Source organism: Denticeps clupeoides, chromosome 19, assembly GCF_900700375.1.
Source record: "Denticeps clupeoides chromosome 19, fDenClu1.1, whole genome shotgun sequence".
Classification (NCBI taxonomy): Eukaryota; Metazoa; Chordata; class Actinopteri; order Clupeiformes; family Denticipitidae; genus Denticeps; species Denticeps clupeoides.
This window is the reverse complement of record NC_041725.1, coordinates 276,218-300,999: the sequence shown is the minus strand read 5'-3', so window position 1 is coordinate 300,999 and position 24,782 is coordinate 276,218. Positions and strand designations below refer to the sequence as shown.

General features: G+C 40.6%; 1 protein-coding gene and 1 long non-coding RNA gene across 2 annotated transcripts; one reads left to right on the top strand and one right to left on the bottom strand.

The window, feature by feature from the left end:
• The first annotated feature begins 72 nt into the window (after positions 1 to 72).
• LOC114769033 (uncharacterized) lies at positions 73 to 24,741 on the top strand. The gene is made up of 3 exons (XR_003743178.1): positions 73 to 157; positions 9,739 to 9,822; positions 23,908 to 24,741. It is a non-coding gene; the product is annotated as an uncharacterized LOC114769033 (long non-coding RNA).
• On the bottom strand, positions 6,596 to 24,190 carry LOC114769032 (transmembrane protein 59-like). Its single transcript, XM_028961712.1, has 8 exons — positions 23,871 to 24,190; positions 15,767 to 15,872; positions 14,455 to 14,549; positions 14,199 to 14,351; positions 13,269 to 13,356; positions 11,947 to 12,061; positions 10,648 to 10,765; positions 6,596 to 8,178 (listed from the first exon to the last, which is right to left on the bottom strand). The coding sequence occupies exons 1-8, from the start codon at positions 24,165 to 24,167 to the stop codon at positions 8,020 to 8,022; spliced, it is 1,131 nt and encodes a 376-aa protein (XP_028817545.1). The 5' UTR covers positions 24,168 to 24,190; the 3' UTR covers positions 6,596 to 8,019.
• Positions 24,742 to 24,782: the final 41 nt, after the last annotated feature.

The window sequence follows — 24,782 nt, the reverse complement described above, 5'->3', positions numbered from 1 at the left end:
AGCAGTATCGTAGATTCCGGTAGACGCGTCATGAGCAGCAGCGTTGCACGTCGACGTCGCCGCCATATTGTGAGTGGCTTTTCCGTGGAAATCGCAGTTAAACGTCTGTGCTGCTTGGACCTGTGCTAACCGTCGTACAATCCAAACCGTATCGCAGGTAAGGCCGAACAATTACTTTTTGGTTATACTTGGCCATTTAAGTAACCATTAATTCTAATGCTTATTCTCAGTTCTCAGTGAGTTTTTAATTCTTGACTTTGTGTCAGGTGCAGTTAATATTGAAACGTTTAATAATATTGTACTTGATATTACAATTCAGTCATTTAAGCATGTTATTGAAAAGATATTTATAATCCACTGACCCAAAAGCACACTCTTACAGCCATACCATATATCAGTTAAGAGCTGAACATATACAGTTGCTGGTATATTATATATTGTTGTTATATTATTTGTTATAATATAGAAATGTAGACTTCAACAGAAGCATCTCCTAACATTTCAAACACCTTTCATACAGAAGGGGGCGTATTACGTATTAAGTTCCGACACCTCCTGTTTCAGTCATCTGGTGTTCGATCTTGAGTTTTGAATGCAGCTAAAACACATCTTTAATTAAAAATTTAGACCTGCAATGTAATGTGAGGTTTATATTCCTGCCCCAGTGGCCAAGACACTGGTCTCCCAAACAAATATTGGGGGTTAAATCCCATCAGGGGTCATTAAAAGCAGAGTGGTGCAGCGGAGGCATGCTGGCCCCACAACACAGGTCAAAACAATCCTCTGCTAGCTTTGGACAGTGGTTGGCTTAGCGTGTAATGAAACAGACCCATAAACAAGGTTGCCAAGGTCCCCCTGAGGTGCCACTGAGCAAAGTACCGTCCCCACACACTGCTTCCCGGGCGCCTGTCATGGTGCCCACTGCTCACCAAGGGTGATGGTTAAAAGCAGAGGACACAATCACTGCAGTGTTTCAAAATCCCTTTCTCTTTCATTGGATGCTGGAGGTAGTCTGCACGCTTGATTCAGTGACTCGGAGAAAACAAACAGAAGCACATCCATTGTACAACTGGTACAGAAATCCGTGGTTATAGTGGTATATTTGTGTAATAGTGGCCTGGTACCCTAACTACGACAGCCTAACTAAGGTGAATTTAACACTGTGCAGGGTGGGAGGAATAAATCTCAATCTTATTGACAAAGTTCTGTGGATGCAGAATGAAATGTCTCTACATTAAAGTCCAGTTGCCATGACTCAACTTTCATACAAATTCACTTGGATGACTGAGAATCTTCACAGACATTTATTTCTTATTTAGCCCAAAATCACATACAGTATGTCTCAATGGGCTTTGACAGGTCCTGCAGTTGACACCCCCCACACTTGACCCTTCTGCACACAAGGAAAAACCTTGGGAAGGAGTGATACAGAGAGGGACCCCCTTCCAGGGTAGAGTGAGCCTGCAAATGGTGTCAGTGCAGGGTTGGGGATGATTTGTCCAATAGGAGAAAATGTCCTACAGTTGTAGGGATGGAGAAGTCAAAAGTGTAGTCCAGTGTCATGGTCTACATTACGTGTCCATTATGAAGCTACTGGTCCATTTGAAGATCCCTGAAGCTGTTGTTGTTACGGTGTTTCATTTCATGCTCAGTCATTGTTTAGCAGTTGCCAGGAACCAGGATTTATCTGATGGTTTCTTCACTGGGGTCTGCCAGTAGTCTGGGTGCTTGATTCCGTGTCTCGGAGAAAAACAAACAGAAGCAGCGGCAGACGTTGGCATCGTACAACTGGTACTGAAGTATGTGGCTGTAGTGGTATATTGGTGCTACAGTGGCCCGGTACCCTGACTAGGACAGCCTAACTAGGGTGAATTTAACACTGTCTGTGTCTAACAGGACGAATGTGTGATAAAGTGGACTTAATCATTTACACTGTGTCTGGGCCTTTGACAGAAGGCCAGAGAAAACAGATGTATTTTCAGTTTGGATTTAAACTCTGAGACTGAGTCTGAGTCCCGGACACTGACAGGCAAGCCGTTCCACAACTGCGGAGTTCTATATGAGAAGGATCTGCTCCCAGCTGTGACCTTCTGTACTTTTGGTACCAGTAGGGACCCCACACCCGATGATCGAAGGGGGCGTGATGGGTCGTAAATAACTAAAAGTTTAGGGCTTTATAGATCAAAAGTAGGATTTTGTAGTCAATCCTAAATTTGATGGGTCACTACAACATAGTGAATAAAAAGATTGTATTCATAGTTAGGGGTCCTAGTGAACCAGAATTGATCACTTTATTGATGGTAACATGGAACCAAATGCCTTAAATTTAGATGTAATGACAGTGCAAGCTATTAGTATTAGTTATTAGTAGACATAAAACCCATCATGAACATCCGTTGGCCTGTATACTGCAATCTTTTTTTTTTATACTCCTCATCTCCTCTCATGTAATATCTGATGCATGTTCTTATGATGCATCGTATAACATTGCATGTGACAAATAAATTTTGACCTGAATTTTATATTGTATTATTTGTACATTGGGATTTCAAGTCAATTTAAACGTTTTTTTAACATTTCTGAGACCAGAAATTGTAATCCAAGCTGACTGATAGATCCTTCTCCCATTTCGCAATTGGATTCAGATTAATCTATTTTGGAAAAAGTCCTGGAATTTTTAAACATTAATTTGGGAATTTTATCACTTGGTGATATTTGTAACTTGAAAAGACTTACATTTACTTTTTTCTATAACTTTAACTTGTTGATATTCTAAGAATATATTCTTCTTCTCAAAAAAATACAGCAAACACTTGTAACTCCAAGTCAATCACATTTCTGTTGTAAAACTGTGGAGAATGGAGTAAATCTCTCTCTCTACACACAAAAGCACTGTATTAAAGCCACTACAACTTGATGTTACCTGGCTGAAAGAGGCGTGGCACAATAGAGGTTAAAAGGTTAAATTATTATTGCAGTTACATGTAAATATTGGATGTAAAAAAGGTACCAATGTTACAAAGAAAACCGAAAAGATAGAGAAAAGACAGAAAAGTGGTTAGAGAGAAGACTCGGAACTGGAAGTCATAGTTCCTGATGGAAAAGAAGATGAGGAGGTGAGGAACAGGAGACTGACCCCCACGCACCATCACCACCAAATGGTCACGAGAACAAAGAGGTGTTTGCCTCTCCAAAGGCAAAGTTGCAGAAGTACCGTGGTCCTGCAGAATGCCCCGTCTTGCACTGTGAAATCAAACTGTCCAATTTAGAAGCAACAATGATTGCTGATCAATTTCACATGCTGTTGTGCAAATGGAATAGACAGCAAGTGGAAATTATAGGCAACATCTTCCAGCATGACCGGTTTGGCAGTTGGTCAGTAATGGTGTGGGTGGCATTCCTTTGGGGGCCCACACAGCCCTCCATGTGCTCACCAGAAGGAGCCTGACTGCCATTAGGTACCGAGATGAGATCCTCAAAGACCATATGGTGGTGCGGTTGGCCCTGGGTTCCTCCTAATGCAAGACTGTGCTAGACCTCATGTGGCCAGAGTGTGTCAGCAGTTCCTGCAAGACAAAGGTATTGATTTCCCCATACCTGAATCCAATTAAACACATCTTAGACATCATGTCTCGCTCCATCCACCAATGGCAAGTTGCACCACAGACTGTCCAGGAGTTGGCAGATGCTTTAGTCCAGGTCTGGGAGGAGATCTCTCAGGAGACCATTAGCCACCTCCTCAAAAGCATGCCCAGGGATTGTAGGGAGGTCATAAAGGCACATGGAGGCCACACACACTACTGGGCTACTACTTCTTTTTAGGACATTATATCAAAGTTGGATCAGCCTGTAGTTTTTTTTTTCACTTTGATTCTGAGTGTGACTCCAAATGCAAACCTCCATGGGTTGATAAATTTGATTTCCATTGATAATTCTCTCCCTTTTTCAAAGGTTTTAATGATTTTTTCCAATTCCTTAAGACTATAAATATGTTACTATTTTGATTTGCAGACATTTGATTGTGATTATTAGTGCTTAAATGAATATAAAGATAAAAAATTTAAATATCTGTTGAATGAAAATGTTTTCCAACATGAGAGTCAATCTCTACCTGTATTGGTTTACTGGGTGAACCTACCACTTGCAATGTGGTGGAGGCCCAGACACAGTGTAAATTATTAAGTCCACTTTGTCACACATTCGTCCTGTTAGGCTGTCCTAGTCAGGGTACCGGGCCACTGTAGCACCAATATACCGCTATAACCACATATTTCAGTACCAGTTGACACCGTCTGCCGCTGCTTCTGTTTTTCTCTCCGAGACACTGAATCAAGCACCCAGACTACTGGCAGACTCCAGTGAAGAGACCATCAGATAAATCCTGGTTCCTGACAACTGCTAAACGATGACCCAGCATGAAACGCACCACCGTAACAACAGCAGCTTCAGGGATCTTCAAATGAACCAGTAGCATCATAATGGACATGTAATGTAGACCATGACACTGGACTACACTCCTACAACTGTAGGACTTACTTTTTTCTTATTGGACAAATCATCACAAACCCGGCACTGACACCACTTGCAGGCTCACTCTAGCCTACTACAAACTAGTAGTTTTTAGTTTGTTTTTATTTTTAGCTATTTTAGGGGGATATCTGTGTGCGCAGGTGACTATTACTGTGCATAATTATTAGGCAACTTAACAAAAAACAAATATATACCCATTTAAATTATTTATTTTTACCAGTGAAACCAATATAACATCTCCACATTCACAAATATACATTTCTGTCATTCAAAAACAAAACAAAAACAAATCAGCAACCAATATAGCCACCTTTCTTGGCAAGGACACTCAAAAGCCTGCCATCCATGGATTCTGTCAGTGTTTTGATCTGTTCACCATCAACATTGCATGCAGCAGCAACCACAGCCTCCCCAGACACTGTTCAGAGAGGTGTACTGTTTTCCCTCCTTGTAAATCTCACATTTGATGATGGACCACAGGTTCTCAATGGGGTTCAGATCAGGTGAACAAGGAGGCATGTCAGTAGTTTTTCTTCTTTTATACCCTTTCTTGCCAGCCACGCTGTGGAGAACAATACAATACAAAATGTATCAATACATTATCATTTATCTTCGTCTAGCACCTAACAATCTCTGAGCATGCTCTTCACTGACAAGTTTGAGCCTTATCAGGGCTCTTAGTTTGTAAACTCAATATTCTATAGAAATCGAACAAGAATTGCTGGTGTCTTCCTCTTGTAAGTCGCTTTGGATAAAAGCGTCTGCTAAATAAAGTAAAGTACTTGGACGCGTGTGATGGAGCATTGTCCTGCATGAAAATCATGTTTTTCTTGAAGGATGCAGACTTCTTCCTGTACCAATGCTTGAAGAAGGTGTCTTCCAGAAACTGGCAGTAGGACTGGGAGTTGAGCTTGACTCCATCCTCAACCCAAAAAGGCCCCACAAGCTCATCTTTGATGATACCAGCCCAAACCAGTACTCCACCTCCACCTTGCTGGCGTCTGAGTCGGACTGGAGCTCTCTGCCCTTTACCAATCCAGCCACGGGCCCATAAAGACTCACTCTCATTTCATCAGTCCATAAAACCTTAGAAAAATCAGTCTTGAGATATTTCTTGGCCCAGTCTTGACGTTTCAGCTTGTGTTCAGTGGTGGTCGTCTTTCAGCCTTTCTTACCTTGGCCATGTCTCTGAGTATTGCACACCTTGTGCTTTTGGGCACTCCAAGTGAGGTTGCAGCTCTGAAATATGGCCAAACTGGTGGCAAGTGGCATCTTGGCAGCTGCACGCTTGACTTTTCTCAGTTCATGGGCAGTTATTTTACTCCTTGGTTTTTCCGCATGCTTCTTGTGACCCTGCTGACTATTTTGAATGAAACGCTTGATTGTTCGATGATCACGCTTCAGAAGCTTTGCAATTTTAAGAGTGCTGCATCCCTCTGCAAGATATCTCACTATTTTTTTACTTTTCTGAGCCTGTCAAGTCCTTCTTTTGACCCATTTTGCCAAAGGAAAGGAAGTTGCCTAATAATTATGCACACCTGATATAGGGTGTTGATGTCATTAGACCACACCCCTTCTCATTACAGAGATGCACATCACCTAATATGCTTAATTGGTAGTAGGCTTTCGAGCCTATACAGCTTGGAGTAAGACAACATGCATGAAGAGGATGATGTGGACAAAATACTCATTTGCCTAATAATTCTGCACTCCCTGTAGCAATAGAAAGGCTGTAACAATGTCCTGTGAAGTCAAAAAAAGGAAAGTTGTGTAAATTGAAAGGAAATAAGTCGATTCCACTGTTGTGTCTGCAGGGCCTGAGGCTGTGCGTTCATAAGCACTGGTTTTTCAGTGGTTGTTAAGTAAAATTATTCAACAAATATAAATTTCAATAATACTTTGTACATTTTGCAATTTATATGAAAAGCATTTAAAAATATCAAGCATCCTATGTCGGTTTATAAGCACTTAGGTGCAATACAACCAGTGAGAGAGCACAGCAGTGTGTATGATCAAATAATCAAACAAGGACAAAATAAAAGCATAAAAATACCAGTGAGACCGATTTAAGTACAACATGAAAATACATTTATTGGTTGAGTGTTGCGTATCATATTTCTCAACAGAAACATCTGAAAATTTTCTTGTAGGCTGTTGTCAATATGAACTGTGACATGGCTTGCATGAGGTTAACCCCATCTCTTTCACATTGACATACAACAAAAAGTAGTCACAAAAAAGCAAAATGTGTATATAGTAGTAATGTACAGTGCTATCCTAACAAAATAAGAGGAGCTTCAGTTTTTAGCCTTACTCTTTAACTGTTTCATAAAACAGTTAAAGGGAGAGAAAAAAAGGGAGAGAAATAACTAACAAATATTATTTTCAATGCCAGCGTACCAAAAAAAAAGAATCTACCTACTGTACACTACACACATGCCCTTGCATTTTTAGAAGTCTCCAGTCAAACAAATACATGATCATACTACACCCATCTAGTGCACTGAGCTGCAGGGCAAACATAAAATCCAGGTAACTTTACAGAAATGTACACCTGTTCTGGAAGGTTATGGTGCAAGGTACAGAAGTAGCTATTGTATAGTTTATGAGTGAACAAACAAATAAATAAAACAAATATAATAACAAATAGCATCCTTTTCAATGGTCCATGCATATTTGACTCCATGTATTAAATGACATACAGACAGTGTTGTGGCATAATTTTCAGGTGCAAGTCTACATAATGGCTGTCACATTTTGCATCCATTATGACTTACTATACATTACTATTATTTCTGTTTTCAGTCTGTACCCAGACCTTTGTGAAATTAAATATCTACAGTCTTATAGGATCCCCTAGTTTCACAAAAGAAAAGACAAATTCAGCACATTTAAGCTTGTGTTTTTTCAGCATTACCATTTAAAAGTGGTGCAGCTTACATAAAAACATAACTCAATTTTTTGTAATAAAAGCAAATAATTTGGTCAAAGGCATTAATTAAATATTGAACCATGTTCTATATGGTCACCTATGGAACCATTTTTTACTTTGGCAGTCTTCAGTTGTGTGATAGAAGGAATTTTTCGAGCATTTCGAGCAAAGTTGAATGTCTATTTTTTGACAATGAAATAAATGCAATTACTTAAATTCTCAATATCATTTATACTGTACATAAAAACTCGAATTCATCCATTTGTAAAATTTTATACTGAGTCCAATACCTTCATATATATCCATATGAATTCCTTTAGATACAACTGTACCAAATTATTTGCTTTTAATACAAAATGCGAAACACTTCTATGCTTATATGATTATATTTAAAATTAGGATTTTTTCTAGAAGTATCATACTAAACAAATGTTTTATAACTTCAGTGGGTACCATGCACTGATGTAAATTCTGGATGAGTCCCTCCAATAATCTACCCACCCACAGGTGACAGTTTAAGAAATGTTGCAAACAAAGGACCAGTCATCTTGGCCCTTTTAAACTGAGGTCTTGTTCAAGTCAACCTTGACTGGTAGAGGGCCCGCCTCCTTCTCTTCACCTGATTGCCCGACAGAGACAGCAATCACAGGAGTGAGTTGATAGGGCCTGACTTTTTGAACCTCATCCAGATACTCCTTGTCTCCATTGATGCTGAGCTGAAAAGACAAACCATTTAACAAAACCATGTAACGTATAAGGTGAGACAATATTACACTGAAAATGAATATTAAACATATTATTAATTAGAATATTAATCCAACAGACCCATAAAATCACACATTGAAACCCCACTTTCTACCATTGTGTACATTATCTTTAAGACTGAACTCTGTACTGTTTCTGTTGCCGTGTTTAGTTCACTGTAAAGCGATCCTAAAATACCTCCTGAATTAAATTTATTTCTGAGTAAAGCCTTATGATGAACTTTAAATTAAATTAAATAAATGCATTTAAACTTTATCATTAATTGCTGTCATATGTTCCCAAGAAAATGCTAGTAATTTCTAGGCATCATATACATTGCCACATTTCTGATGTGGATCAAGACATTTCATAAACATAAAAGTGAGCAATATTGCCATGGGTATACAAAAAATGAAGTGAAGTGAAAGTGAAGTGATTTTCATTGTGATACAGCACAGCACACGGTGCACACAGTGAAATTTGTCCTCTGCATTTAACCCATCACCCTTGGTGAGCAGTGGGTAGCCATGACAGGTGCCCTGGGAGCAGTGTGTGGGGACGGTGGCACCTCAGTGGCACCATGGCAGATCGGTATTCGAGTCGGCAACCTTCTGATTACAGGGCCACTTCCTTAACCGCTAGGCCACCACTGGCCCACGGACAGAATGAACAGAGTGTGGGGAACACTGCCGATCCAGTGTAAGCAGGGAGAGTGAGTTCAGAAATAATTAGAATAATTAGTACCATCCAAGGGGGCATGCAGCATGAATCCTTTCAAATATGAAACCCTATGATATATATGAACAATAATTACTAGTAAAATTGTGGGGTTGGGTTCGTGGTTGTTTACATTTACATTTACAGCATTTACCAGACGCCCTTATCCAGAGCGACTTACAGTCAGTAGTTACAGGGACAGTCCCCCCCTGGAGACACTCAGGGTTAAGTGTCTTGCTCAGGGACACAATGGTAGTAAGTGGGGTTTGAACCTGGGTCTTCTGGTTCAAAGGCGAGTGTTAAAAACTAGGCTACTGTCGGTTCTTTCTTTGGTGAGTGTTATGTCCTCAACAGTTCAATCTGTGTTTTGCAAAATGGCACCCCGAGTAGGGGACTCATTTGTTTGACCAGCATTTACTAATTATTCCTGTTAGTATAAAAGACGTAATTTAGATTACATACTCTGTGTTCTGAGGTCAGGCTCATCTAGTTAATTTGGAACAATGCATGTATTAATAGTTTGTTTTAACTTAAAATAATGTCTAAGGATTTCTACATTTAAAATAGAACGCAGAGTATTTTCCATTGTGGTAATGAGCTTTTAATTAGAAATTTACTACTCCAGGGGTTCTTTTTGCAAGCTGGCCCCCCCAAAGCTGGTTCATTGCAGTGACCATTACTGATGATATTATTATTATCATTACTAGGCTATTGCTATAATTGGGAATTGGCACCAGACCTCTGATATTAATTTATGCTTTATTATTGTTATTATTATTTGGTCTAATAGTAGGCATCATCTGCATTTTTTACAGAAGCTTGCAGGTAGGTGATGTTAATGTGGGACCTGAGCCTGCAAACACCAGAAAAATTCCTGGTTCAGACGTCCATGGCATCAGGTGAGCACGGACTAAACACAGACCGTTTTTCTGGTCATTGGAGTAAATCTAAAGCTGAATGACCGAATGCGCTGCGCATAAGACGATAATGTTGTAGATCTCTCTGTTGTGTGTGAACACTCGCCTACTTTGATTCTATTGGTCACGGTGTGCAGTGGTCAACAAATCTCAACTTTGTGTGAGTGTGAGGCAGGAACATCCACATCCTGTCTACAATGGGTGCTTCCACCAAAAAAAAAAAAAAAAACACACACCAGGTGTAGTGAAGGAAAAAAGGTGCAGGTTTAATTACAGCGCGGAAAGTGCTCAAATTTTTTTTAAGTGAAGTGAAATTTGTCCTCTGCATTTAACCCATCACCCTGAATGAGCAACGTCACAGAAGCAACATCATTATGATGTAATCAATGTTCTGCACTGCATTGATGCAATATTGTCCACGTCTGCATCACGATGCATTGATTATACGCTAAATCCCTATTTATAGTCAAGGTGTTGTGCAATAGATTGCTTGAGGTTTTGCAGTTAGCACAGCTAATTTCAGATGGATTTTAAACAAATAGTTTCCCTAGGACCGGTATTTGTGTTATATTTGTGCCTTCAATCATGACAACCAAATGTGATATTCTGAACACAAAAAATTGTTTTTGCACACACAATTGTATTTTGAACAGATATTGTTATCACACAAAGAAGAATTTAATCCAAGCAAATAAAACATTTTTCATTTTAAACCCTTGCATAATCAAGCTACACAAAGGCATGTGCCAAATATAAAATGTTAACCTAATTAAAAAAAAAAAAAATGACGAGTAAGGGTGAGAGTACCTGGTTCTTGATGTGCTGGTCAGGTGCTGTGACCAGGCTGGCACAGCTCAGCCACAGCATCACCATAATAGAAAGGAAAAGACAGGTAGCAAGGATCCAGCGGGGCAGCCCTGAGCGCCTAGAAAAAGGGATGCATAAGACATTTCACAAAAACATTCTTACATATTCCATTCGCATAAAGCATTCCACAAGACATTCCAAACAACGAAATTACAATTTCACTTTGTGAGATTATTTAACATCAATACAAGTTACATTTATAGTTATAGCATTTACAAGATGCCCTTATCCAGAGCGACTTACAGGGACACTCAGGGTCAGGGACACAGTGGTATTAAGTGGGATTTGAACCTGGGTTTTCTGGTTCATAGGCAAATGTGACTAGCCTACACTAGCCTACCACGAGTTCCCCTAGTCTGTCCATGGTCCTGCAGTGGCTAGAAATGGCGATATGTATAAAGAGTGCTTTCGGTGGCCATTCTGCTTTGCCGTTCAGAGAGCAGCAGCTCAGATGGTCGGATCTCCACCGACCGTCATGGCTTCCAACCACATGAAGCATTGGAGTTGCACGGTGATTGGAAGTAGAAATGAGCACAAATGTATTTTTTTAGTTCTTTGGAGCTGTGTACTTTCCAGGTGCATTGAAAGAAAAAAATGGCATAGATGGTTCTGTTTTCTGTTAGTACTTTCAGACCTTAATTTCCAATATAAAACATTGGAATATTAAAAAAAATAATAAATAAACATTTTTTGCAGACATAAAATACCACCACATTTGTAGAAAATTACATTATAAATTAACCAGCTTGTGGGGAGGTTCTCTGTAAAAAATACCTTTTACAGTATTTACATTCTACAGCTTCGGGGCAGTGGTGGCCTAGCGGTTAAGGAAGCGGCCCCGTAATCAGAAGGTTGCTGGTTCGAATCCTGATCTGCCAAGGTACCACTGAGGTGCCACTGAGCAAAGCACCGTCCCCACACACTGCTCCCCGGGCGCCTGTCATGGCTGCCCACTGCTCACTCAGGGTGATGGGTTAAATGCAGAGGACAAATTTCACTGTGTGCACTGTGTGCTGTGTATCACGTGTGACAATTACTTCACTTTCGCTTTCAATAATGGCAACTTGCAATGCAGTTGTTAAAGTTGTTTTATGCTACAGTAAAAAATGAATTGTTTCATACTTTTTACTTTTTTATTATTGTCTTTTCTGTTTTCAACCACATGGTTGCATGGTTATAAGTTACAGCAAGCATGGTTATAAGTTACAGCAAGCATACTCTGAAACCCTCCCCCCTCACCTTGACATGCAGCCCAGGAAGTCATGTTCCACTGTGGGCTCATCAAGCTGTGAGGTGTGTTTGGATTTGGCTGCTGTCTCTGCCTCACTTTTTTTGTCAGAATTTATCCTTCCACCTGAAATAGCAAAAGCAGAACACAAAGACTGTGAGTGGCTCAGTTGTTGGAACAAACCATTTCAGCTTCATTTTAGGGGTCAATCTGCATTACATTTCATCTCGATTGTTCTGTGGATTTGAAGTTTAGGTCTCAATTCTTCCGAACATGCCATTTCCTTATGACCATTGCTTTGTGTATTTGAGCACAGTCCTACTTGAACATGAAATTTCTTCCTCAAACTGCTATCATTAAGTTACAAGAATAGAGCAGTGCTGCCTAGTCATGATCCTACTCAAACCAGACCTCCATTAGATATTGCAAAAGCTTATTTAATAGTTTAGTTTTTAATCAAAAAATTTCCACCTAAAGGCAGTTTCAGATGACACTGTAAAGAGTGTGTGAAGCGTGTGGTGGGCGATTAAATATTTATATCTGGTTGGACCTAATTTCCACTCTCTGCATGCCTGGAATTCATGCCCTATAACTTGATGACAGTCTGGGATTGCTTATGATGAATCGGTGATGAATTCGGTGTTAGACCACCAAACAGAAAGTAAGCAAAATGCAGCTATTCAAGTTATTTTATTAAAAATTAAATCACGGTGAATAACAAATTTTGAAAACCCTGTTTTTAATGTCTCCTTTGTTGTCTGTTGAGCGTGTGATCTTAATTGTTAATAACAGCATTAATAATAAAAAAAGAATAATAATAATAATAATTGTGCTTATGTTTGTCACAACAAACCGGTCATATCTTCATTCCCCACTGGTGTGGTGCACCACTTTGAGAACCTTGGCCCTAACAGGATGGGTCATCACGGCCAGTGTGTAATGAAATGAGTCCCTGAGCTGGAACAATGTGTATCACTGAAGTGCACACATCTCTATTCCAGTTTTTCCCAAACCTGGTCATGGAGGAACGGCTGCCAAAACGTCTTCACTTGAACCCTAACTTAATTAGGCTCAGGTGTTAATGGCCTAATAATGAGTGTGGCAGGTTGGAATGAAAACTTACTGGCAGACCTTCCTCCAGGACCAGGGTTGGGAAACACGATCCTATTGTAACTGAATGCAAATTTACAACAATTACAGAATTAAAATTTTGCAGTTTAACAAGAAAACCCCATATAGGATTGGTGATCTGAACTAAAAACTCTATTCCACATTCCAATTGATAAAGTGTATTACCTTAATGACAGTTGCAAGTAATGAATGTCCATCTCACCTGTGTGTGGCCGTTCTGTATGGGAGTTCACTGGTGGCCAGCGTGGCGCCTGCAGCTCAGGTAGGGAGTACTCGATCTCCGGCTGACTCTGCAAGCAACCAGGAACCATAATCCTCAGAACACACCCAGCTAAATAAACAAATAATATTCATTAAATCATGTGTGGTGTTGGCCAATCAGTCAAGATTATTGCAGGTTAAGCAGTTATGTTGTCTCGAGCAAGAAACAATGATTGGTTGCCATTCCTGTACTCCCTGCATGGCAGACATGCCCCCTTGTGAAGCGTTGGCGCAGTGGCAGTCAGTGGCTCAGACGTTTTGTATGGGATTAAGAAACACATCACTCAGTAGTTACTTAAGTAGTTGCTGTTCCTTAATATAGAAATAGGCTTGGCGCTTACAAGAATTACTAATATTAATTAGTGTTGTGGCAGCCATCTGGCAAAAACAAAAAATAGAAAAGACCTGCTTAATTTTCAGGGAAAGAAGCATACAGGGGCATGAATTCCAAAGTGGTCTTCAGATAAATATTTAGAAGTCCAGTTGTCCAGTGAGGGTTACAGAATATCAAAGGAGTGTTCCCTAGACCATGTATAGAGTGGTAGTAGCCTAGTGGGTAGCACACTCGCCTATGAACCAGAAGACCCAGGTTCAAGTAAATACTGATTGTAAGTCGCTCTGGATAAGGGCGTCTGATAAATGCTGTAAATGTATAAATGTAATGTAAATGTAACCATACCATATCTAATCAGAAGGATTGGGAGAACTCTGACTGACATGTTAGGGAAAGAAATCCCTGCATTTGGAATGAGTCTGCTTCTGCCTGAATCTATTTAAATCCTTAAAACAGCAAAAAACCTTATTAATTTATTAATTTCAGGAACCAAAATTTTCAGCTAGATGGCTGTAAAGATTTTGCCATCTACCTCACCTGGAAAACCACCACCTTGCCATCATCAGCTTGCAAGTAGAATGTCCAAGTGGAGGATATGAAGCTCTGGGCAGAGCTAACAAGGTCATTGCACCAGCTGGTCATGGCATCCATCACTGAGACAGGCTTGGGCCTATGAGCCATGGCCTTCAACTGGAGGGGAAAAAATGGTCAGCAAGACCTGGTGCTGTATATGGAGTTGTGCTGCCAGCGGCAGTCTGCTGTGCCAATCTCCTACAGACTTCTTCCTTCTCACCTTCCTCCTCTTGATCTCAGGTTCAGAGGGCTGGCTCAAACAACCAGTGCTGCATGCCTTCTGTTCTAGAAGATGGCTATAGGCCTCCTGACAGGCTACACCCAGACAAACAGAGGAGGTAGGAAACAAGAACTATTATATGTTAGTGTTAAGATGGAAATGGTAGGGCAAAGGACTGACCACAGCCAGTACTTTATGCCTAGAGTTTACGTTTTGACAGTTTTTTTTAGAGATACAGTAGTGTAAAAAAAGTGTACTCCCCTCTCTGATTTCTTACTTTTTTCCACGTAATCACATTTTCAGATCATCAAAAAATTATAAATATTAGTCAAAGACAACACAACTAAAAATCAAATGTTTTTTTCCATTAAGACTTGCCCCTATTTTGCCACAAAACATCTTGATGATCCGCAGGACTTCCAGGAAAAATTTTTTGCAAGGTGTGTGTCCCATTCCATCTGGTGTAAAAGAAACACTGCATTTCAGAAAAAGAACATAATTCCAAGAGTAAAATATGGTGGTGGTAGTGTGATGGTTTGGGTCTTTTTTGCTGCTTCAGGACCTGGAAGACTTGCTTTGATAAATGGAATCATGAATTCTCTTGATGGAGAATGTCCAGTCATCTGTTAATGATATTAAGCTGAAATGAACTTAGATTCTGCAGCAGGACAATGATCCAAAACACACCAGCAAGTCCACCTCTGGTTGGCTGAAGAAAAACAGAATGAATACTTTGTAGTGGCCTAGTCAACGTCCTGACCTGAATCCTATTGACATGCTGTGGCCTGACCTTATAAAGGTGGTTCATGCTCGAAAACCCTCCAATGTGGCCGAACTACAACAATTCTGCAAGGATGAGTGGGCCCAAATTCGCACACAAAGCTCACTGCAAGTTATTGCAAACGCTTGATTGCTGTTGATTGGCGACCCAACCAGATATTAGGTTTAGGAGGCAAAAACTTACACAGGGCCATGTAGCTTTTTCTTCCTTAATAATAAAATCCTTAACTTAATCACATTTGCTTTTCGCTTCTGTTGTCTTTGACTAATATTTAAACTAGTTTGATGATCTGAAACATTTAAATGTGACTAGAAATGGAAAAAGTAAGAAACACCACTAGAAACTAGAATCTTTAACAAGTCTCCATGTCTTTGTCTCCATTTACTATGGAGCTAGCATTAGCTCTCAGTGGCTATGACCACTAAATGAGAAAGAGTTGAATCTCTGTTCTACATTATTTCTACATTTTAAAGATACATGGTACATTTAGATACATGCCTTTTTATTCAAACCGTTTGTGACGGCTCTTACCCCCATGACACTCCTCTGTGCTGGTATTGAAGTCTGCATTTCCATTCACAAACTGGCATATTGAGAAAAGGCGGCAGCCACGATGGCAGGCATTCAGCGCGGAGTCCTGAATTGAAGAAAAACATTTAGTAACTGTGTGTTTTCAATATTCATTTTTGGCTTTGGCTTTTAATAATTAGTTTTGCACTGCTAAATAAGCTGCAGGTTCCATAAACTGGTTTCACATGAATCATAAATCTGCAGAATACACTGTTTTTCCATCAGATATCACATATGCAAATATAGCTTTAATTTGAAGGTGTAAGCATGTATGAGGAGAGCCAAAGTGGACCCCTCTCCAAATCATTAAATTCGGGGGTTCCAATCACTTCCATGGCAACAGGTATATGAACTAAAGCACCTAGCCATGCAGGCAACCTCTACAAACATTAGGAACCCAGTGTTCCAGTGTAGTACTCATCTTTTAGTGTTATTACAACAAAGTGGAAGTAACTGGGTACAACAGCAACTCATAAAATCACAGAGCGAGGTCAGCGCATGATGAGGAGCACAGTTCACAGAAGAATGTCGCCAACTTTCTGCAGTCAATAGCTACAGACCTTCACATTTTATGTGGCCTTCAGATTAGCTCAAGAACAATGATTAGATACACTCCCTGTCTAAAAAAATATCAATTCACTCAATTTAATATTACATTTGGTCTGACTTTAGGTGCACATCTGCCTGGGCATGAGCTTCGGAAATGTCACAACATCAAGAGTTGCATTCATTTTATGCTCTTGTCGAGATGATTGGACAGTTGGACTGCTGTGCAAATTTCTCCTCAAGCCAATCCCAGTGTGAAAATGACGTCTTATTCTCCGTAAACCACTCTTTCACTATCCGAGCCTGATGAATCCTGTCATTGCCTGTGCCATCAGGGAAGAAGAAATTCGCTTTATGGAATAACCAGCTACTACCTACATCAGTTAGGGTTAAATAACTTTTAGCCAGATGAGACATCATCCATGCCATAATGGGAGGAGCTGTAGAGACAGAATTTGGCCTGAGCCTGAAAGAATCCAACAGTCCGACTCAACAAGTACAGCTTTTTAAAAACCTGTCTTTCTTTCTACACTAAAAGGGAAAGGAAATTGGTGATTAAATGAGCGGGTTTAAAAACACAAATGCCAGATCTGTTTCACCTCCTCAGAATCCATTTTTGCATCTCTCACAATAATGCAAAGGGACCTTGGCGGTTCAGGATTTCAGCCTGCAAACTTCCAATTACAAGTCTGCTCCCTTACCTACTAGGCCATTTTTGATGGTACTAGGCCACCACATGAAAAGCTGTCTCTTTGTAATGTTGCTCCTGTGCATTGTAGACTAACCCTAACCCTAACAGCAGCTTTAAAATCAGCAGCTTTAAAATCCGCTTATATAGCATTACGTGTATATATTATGGTGGAAAAATCACGTTATGCCAATTTTCACGTGATTCATGAAAAAGGTGTATCTGTGCGTAGTAAACGTCCATCTTGATAAAAACGATGGCTGAAATTTTGTTATTTACATGGCTGTGCCCCAAACCAACATGAAGGTAGAGAAGGTGGCAAAGAAGAGGAATTTCAACGTCATTACATCCAAGTGAAAGTGAAGTGATTGTCACACAGCAGCACAGCACACAGTGAAATTTGTCCTCTGCATTTAACCCATCACCCTGAGTGAGCAGTGGTCACCATGACAGGCGCCCGGGGAGCACTGTATGGGGACGGTGCTTTGCTCAGTGGCACCTCAGTGGTAACTTGGCAGATCGGGATTCGAACCAGCAACCTTCCTTAACCACTAGGCCACCACTGCCCCACATTTGGTCTGGTGGAGAAGAACCAAGGTGGAGAAGACTTTTCTTATATCACTATTGCACTGAAACCACAAAAGAACGAAGATGTTAATTTATTCATGTGGAGAGGAATAAAATTGTGTTTGGCAGCTAAAATAGTGTAATAAAAGTGAAGTGAAGTGAAGGGGTGATAAATCATGTATGGACCAGATCACCGCAATTGTGAACTAACTGTAGTTTGCAGAGTTATGTATTTTATGTTTAGTAATGTGTGTTTAACTGTGTTTAGCTTAGTTGAACTAAATTCTAAATGGTTTACATTTAGGTACAGAAGAAGTGGTCGGACTTGAAGATAGCTACTTAAAAGTATTAAACATATTTTCATTTCTTAATCAATCAGAGACAAATGTAAACTATCATTTATAACTTTATTAAACCAGATGATTCAACGCCAACAACCAGTTGCCTCCAGGCAAAGTCTGGCACCAAGCAGCCCCACACAGACCAAAAACTGGTCTGTGTCCATCTTAGGTCTGCCGTATAGTCTATACACTTGAGCCCAATGAAGAGACCACCAGATGCATCATAGCAATGAACTGCATGACACGAACCAGAGAGTCACCACAGCCACCACCACTTTTAACAGCTGAAGCTTCAGGGGTCTTCAAATGGACCAGTAGCATCATAATGGACACGTAATGTACACCTTGACACTGGATTAAAACCTACTCTGCACTGTCCAGTACCTCCAAACATGGACAGATGCTCTATACAACACTTTGAACTTTTCCACCACTACACCTTTTGGACTTTTTCCTTTTCTTGGTCAAATCATCACCAAACCTGCACTTACACCAATTGCAGTATCTGTATCACTCCTTCCCAAGAGTTCTTCCTTTCTTTTATTTTTTAGTGGAGTTTTGGTGGTCATGTGTGGGGGGTGTCAACTGCAGACGATGTCAAAGCCCATTGAGATATACTGTATGTGATTATGGGCTATATAAGGAATGAATGTTGTTATGGCTGTTGTTGTTGTGTTGAATGGGGTCCGCCATCTTCGGACAGGGTAGCGTTCATTTTAAATGACTGAATGTCTATCAGGGCCAAGGTGGAATACAGAACCATAAACAAGCAAATATGAGAAGCGATTTTTTTTGTCTTGGTTTGTCATGTATTTACAACCGAGCCGTAATAAATTGATAGTGAAGCGTTTAATTTTACTTTTCAAATGTAATGTGCATAGAAGTATTTTTTTCATTCAAAGTAAACCTAAACTAAACTCCTACTACATGAAGAACAATGCAAATACAAATGCTCACTCACAATGCTCACTGAAAGACCCTGGCAGTCTTCATGTACATTTGTATATTTATATATACACATTTATCCACAGCAACAGGCATTTGTATGGATTTGTAGAGAACTACAAATATTTAATATGAAAGATGAACATCCATTTACCTGCTTATTTGGAAAAAATAACAGGGCAGATCCAACAACAGAGGCATTTCGTATAGATTTGTCAAGAACTGCAATTTGTCAGAAGCTGTGGGTGGGGGTAGGAAGACAGATGCTCTGGTCTGAAACATGTATAACATAATATGTGGAACACAAGATTTCGGAACATACCACATAAAATAAAGTCTTACTTATGAAATGTTACCCATGGATTCATACATGGTGCCAAAGTCTGGCACCTTCGCTTGTACAGTCAGAGAAGTGTGGTTCAATGAGCTTGGAATCCTGTCCAGATACGGCGGTGGCATTGACGCCTCCTGAGAGGCTGAATACGACATCTAATGTTTATATCTATATTGCAGCATGCCACCATGCGCCGTGTGTGACTTCATGCGAGGTTGTATTTCCTCTCCTATTTGATAACAGCGGGCAGATCTGCCATGGCCCAATAACTACCATGGTGGCTTTCAAGGTTCACACATTTGCAGTCCAAATGGGGTTACCGGTCCAAATTTCGGAGCAAAAGATGTCATTTATTTTCTGTCACAGCTCGATTTCTTCTGCTGAACTCCCAGGAAGTGCGTACATGATCTGAGAGCAGTCATGTGGCGCCTGGAATAGTCCCAATACTGTGCAGTGGTGCAAAGAAACAAATTTATTCTAAAGGCCCAACAAATTATGTAGTTTCTGAGGCAACTGAAGAAGTATGATCTTCCAAAGAAGCTGCAGTCATTGAATGTCCAGTGTTCCTCGACAGCCAACAAACAGAAAAGGAACAGCCTGCAACGGATTAAGAACTGCAGAAAGAATCATGAAAATGTGCAGGAAAAAAACATCTGTGATCACAGACACAATACTTTGGAACTGCTCCTCTATCGCCCCCTCTGGCAGACAATATAGAAGAAGTCTGCCCTCTTCCTTCACACTATCACCCTCATGTTCCATAGCTAGTGGCACGTGGTCTACACTCCTTACTCCGTACTCCTGTTGTTATTGTATTATTGTGTTTTCTTCTTTATCATCTGTATGTTGTGCACATCTGTAAATAGAGTCCTGACTGTATATTGTATATAACTTGGACAATAACCACAATTCTGATGTTTAAAAAGAGACTTTTAATAATTTTATGGATTTTATGAATTACTTTGACAATAAGGTCAATCAGATGAGACCAAGCATTTTAGGTAATAATACTGTGGATGAGCAAAGTTATATGTGTGTTCCTGAGGACCTCACGGATCAGTATGGACTTACACTTTATTTCTTTCCCCCGATTACACTCTCTGAACTCAAGTACGCCATTAAACTGTATCTTCAACCCAATACCCGCTAGACTACTGAAGGAGGTACTACCTACGTTAGGTGAATCACTCCTGGGCTTAATCAACTCACCCATTGATCTTAGTTATGTTATGTCTAAAGACAGCGATTATAAAACCACTGCTTAAGAAACCTACTATTAATCCTGGGGTTTTATCAAATTACAGAACTATCTCTAACATTCCATTCATGTCCAAAATCCTAGAAAATGTTTTGGCACAACAGCTTTGTGATTTCTTGACCTTGTATAACATATAAGAAATTGGTCAGGTTTTAGACAGAACCATAGTACAGAAATTGCCCTTCTGCTGGTAATAAATTACTTTCTTTTATCTTCTGACCAGAGCCTTATCTCTGTGCTAGTGCTCTTAGACCGTACCATAGAACATAACATTCTACTAAATTGCTTGAAAAGTTAGTTGGAATACATGAGACAGTTATCTCCTGGATCAAACCCTACTTATCAGATCTTTTTCACTTTGTTGGCTTGGGCAGTGATTACTCTGCAAAACCAGAGTGAAAAACAGGGTTCTACAGGGTTGCATTGAACATGCTGCCACTCGGTGAGTTGATCCATAGACATGGAGTAAATGTTCGTTTTTATGCAAATGACACCCAAGTGTACATCTCCGTCAAGCAGGATGAAATTCTGTGAAGAACATCAGAGACTGGGTGATGGTAGGGTGGTAGTAGCCTTGTGGGTAACACACTCACCAATGAACCAGAAGACCCAGGTTCAAACCCCACTTACTACCATTGTGTCCCTGAGCAAGACACTTAACCCTAAGTTGCTCCAGGGGGGGACTGTCCCTGTAACAGCTGATTGTAAGTAGCTCTGGATAAGGACGTCTGGTAAATGCTGGAAATGTAAATGTAATGTTGGTTATCAGTCCCAAAGGGGCGAGACGTGGATTTATAGATTGGAGTGTGCTGGTTTTCACCTGGTCCTACTACATCTGTAAAGGATTTGGGTTTTGATGCTGATTGTCACATTCAAAATATTTCCAGGATGTCATACTTTGTAAGGAAGTTTCTCTCCATCTTTGATGCTGAGAAATTAGTTCACGCATTCATAACATCTAGACTGGATAGCTGTCATTCTGTTTACTGGTTACTTGCTGTCCCCGTGTACGCAAAGTCACTGCTGGAAATAGAGCATTTGCTTATAGAGCCCCAAATCTTCAGAGGAATTCAGGATTCAGACTCAGCACCAGCATTTAAATCCAGGAAAAAAACCTACGTATACAGTCTACCTTTTAACAACACTCTCCTCACCATTAGTAACGCTGCAGTAGTTGGTGTCGGCGGAAATGTCGAGTTCTCTGTTCAGTTAGTCATCACTAACTCACTCCTTCTCTTTTCTCCATCCTTCACCAACCACTCCACTCCTGCCTGATTCGGAGTGATCACGTGACATGGCCGACCTCCTCTGCTGACCTCATCTGATAGTCCCCTGCTGGGACTCTAACACACTACCTGGCTGCTAATTCGTTGTTCACAAGTGGACCGCAATAACCTTCATTTGCCATTATTTTTGGATGTTTCGCATTGTAATCCAGTGCTGACCAGAGGAGAATGGGTTCCCCTGGCTGAGTCTACATTTTCTTCATGTTAGTGGGACTTTTTTCCTTGCCACTGTTGTCTCTGGTTTGGTCAACCGGGGGTTTGAGCACTGTTTGTTAGGCACTTTGTTACAATGTACTTTGTAAAAAGAGCCATATAAATAAAGACTGATTGATTTTATAGTAAAATCATATTGGTTCCATATATCAATTAAAAGACACAATTTACTAGTAATAATCAACACTGGCCCTGAAATCCCGATATCAATCACTCTCTAATCACAATGTTAGAGAATGAGGGTGAACACCAGGAAAGCATGTGTGAACGCCTACTCTGCCAAATTGCTCCCTGGAGTCTTCACCTCCATCTTCAACGGGTCTCTGGCTCAGTCTGTGCTCCCTTTTGTCCCAGTACAATAAGCCCTAATGTCTGCAGCCATTACTGCAGAGGTGTGGTTATCAGCATGGATGCTACTAGGTCAGAGTAAATGAAGACAAATTTCACTGCCGGTCCAACCACAAGGATGTTCTCATGCAAATGACTGAGTAAATATGCCCAAAGCTGATCATTGTAATAGAACAGAATTTAATCATGATTCTTAATAATTACATTTTAATCACTAGTCCTAGTCCTCCCTGCTTTGCTTTTACTAAATCTTGGACGTTATAAGACCCTAAACACCTTCTTAGGTAAGGCAATTTTCAGCACCAGCCAGCACTGTCTGAAAAAGATAAGATCTACCATCTCTGCAGGACATGCAGACCAAGACTAGAGCAATTTGGATCAGACGCTTGTCTGAAGTCAGTGTTATGACCCATTCAGAGAGGCTCAGGAGGAGCTCCAGTCCTCAGGACATACCATCCTCTGATGACGTCTTTAATACTGCAGAACCTGCACTAAACATCTGCAGCCACAAAACAAACATTACAGGATTATTCAAATATTCAGATCTAATATTTCTTATTGCCGTTATTCAGATCTAATATTTCTTATTAACCATATTCAGATATTTCAGAATTTAATTCGAGATTTTTGCCTCTATGAGGACCACACCTCATACACTTACTTTGGTTAGAAATTTCATGAGATTGTAAAATCAGTGATTATTGCAGTTCGGGATTTGAACCCACAGCCCTTGGGTTATGAGTCTGTTTCCTTACCCGCGAGGCCACCACAGGCATCCATTCTCAGATGCCTGCATGTGGTGGCCTGGTGGGTTACACTCTCCCCTATGAACCAGAAGAGCACAAAGTCCCAGGTTCTAACCCCATTGTGTCCCTGAGCAAGACACTTAACCCTGAATGTCTCTAGGGGGACTGTCCCTGTCACTAATGCTGGGCAGTGGTGGTCTAGCGGTTAAGGAAGTGGCCCCGTAATGAGAATCCCGATTCGCCGCGGTGCCACTGAGCAAAGCAGCGTCCCCAAACACTGCTCCCCGGCGCCTGTCAATGGCTGCCCACTGCTCACCATGTGTGATGGTTAAATACAGAGGACACATTTCGTTGTGTCACCGTGTGCTGTGCTGTAGTGTACCATGTTGTAAGCCTTAAATGTTAAATGTATATGTAAATGTGTCACAATGACAATCACTTCACTTTATGATTATAAGTAGCTCTGGATAAGGGCGTCTGGTAAATGATGTTCAGATTGTACTTTTCAACACAGTACTTCCGGCGAGAATGCGGACGCCTTGCAGGAGCTGCGTCGGTGACGTCATCACACACCCCGTCTTTCAAAAGCCTCCAATGTCAACCATTTTAGAAAAATAGAATGCGTTTCGGGGTGTTTTATGTGAACAGATTGGTCCATCTGGGTCCCACGATCCTGCATCTTCTCCACAGAGGAACCGCGAGGTGCAGGATAATGCGTCAGAAGCCGCCCTGCGCACAGCCTTATTAAAAAGGATTTCCGAGGCAGGATCATGCATTTGCGCGGTTTACTTACTTGGTTTTTTATGCTCTTCTGGCATTGTTTTTTGCAGTAATTGATGTCGCCCAGCTGATTGTCCAGCAGGTCAGAGGACGCAGCTGCAGGCGCCGCCACCAGCAGCAGTAACAGCAGTCCGAGCCGCGAACAGACGCCACGCTGCACCATATCTTCACCTGGTCGCACCGCGCAGAGAAGAGGAGAACACTGGAGCATCAATCTGCTCTGCGAGGCTGGGCACTGCTGCGGTGACGTCACTCCAGCAGGACTGCGCACGGACGCTGCCCCGCCAGCGAGGTTGCCATGTACCGACATTTTCACCCCACAGTGGAAGCCATTTTAGCTCCGTGCCTATGAACGCTTATCCTGACCCTTCCTGAAATTAGATAGAAGCTAAGAATATCTCCACCAGGTTTATTAGTATGGTATAGAATTACTATGGTTATTGGTATCCTTCTGAAGATGAAAATCTCCTGTTGTGAAGAAATGAACACAAACGCACGATTCTTCAACACAGGTTTTTAATTGAGACAAAGTTAGAAGATGGACTATAATGGACATGGTGAGGATACATTTATACTAATCTTCACAATCATGTTCCTGATCATTTAGCAGGGCTTGGGGGTTAGGTACATTCACCTTAAATGAAGCTAAATAAAGCACAGTACTGTTTGAAATACTTTTAATCATTTGGAGGTTTAAAAGAAGGAACTTTACTGGAGTAAAATCTCTTCTTTAACTCAAATAAACTGTTTGTATGCTTTGTCGAGAACTGGACAACACTAATATAAATGACATCATATTATAATTTAGTTAATATAATTTATATGGCATTGTGATAGTTACCATTCCAATACAATTAAAAAGCTTGAGCAGAAAAAAGATAATGCAATATAAGACAATAAAACAATTAAATAAGAATTGCTTCTC

What these genes read in the sequence shown, in the direction of transcription:
- LOC114769032 (XM_028961712.1), bottom strand. Translation starts at nt 24,167, where the DNA reads ATGTCGGTACATGGCAACCTCGCTGGCGGGGCAGCGTCCGTGCGCAGT. An exon ending in TTCCTGGGCTGCATGTCAAG is followed by an intron (nt 10,766 to 11,946) that starts GTGAGGGGGGAG and finishes CCCTTTTTCTAG; the next exon opens with GCGCTCAGGGCTGCCCCGCT. An exon ending in ACCAGCACATCAAGAACCAG is followed by an intron (nt 8,179 to 10,647) that starts GTACTCTCACCC and finishes TTGTCTTTTCAG; the next exon opens with CTCAGCATCAATGGAGACAA.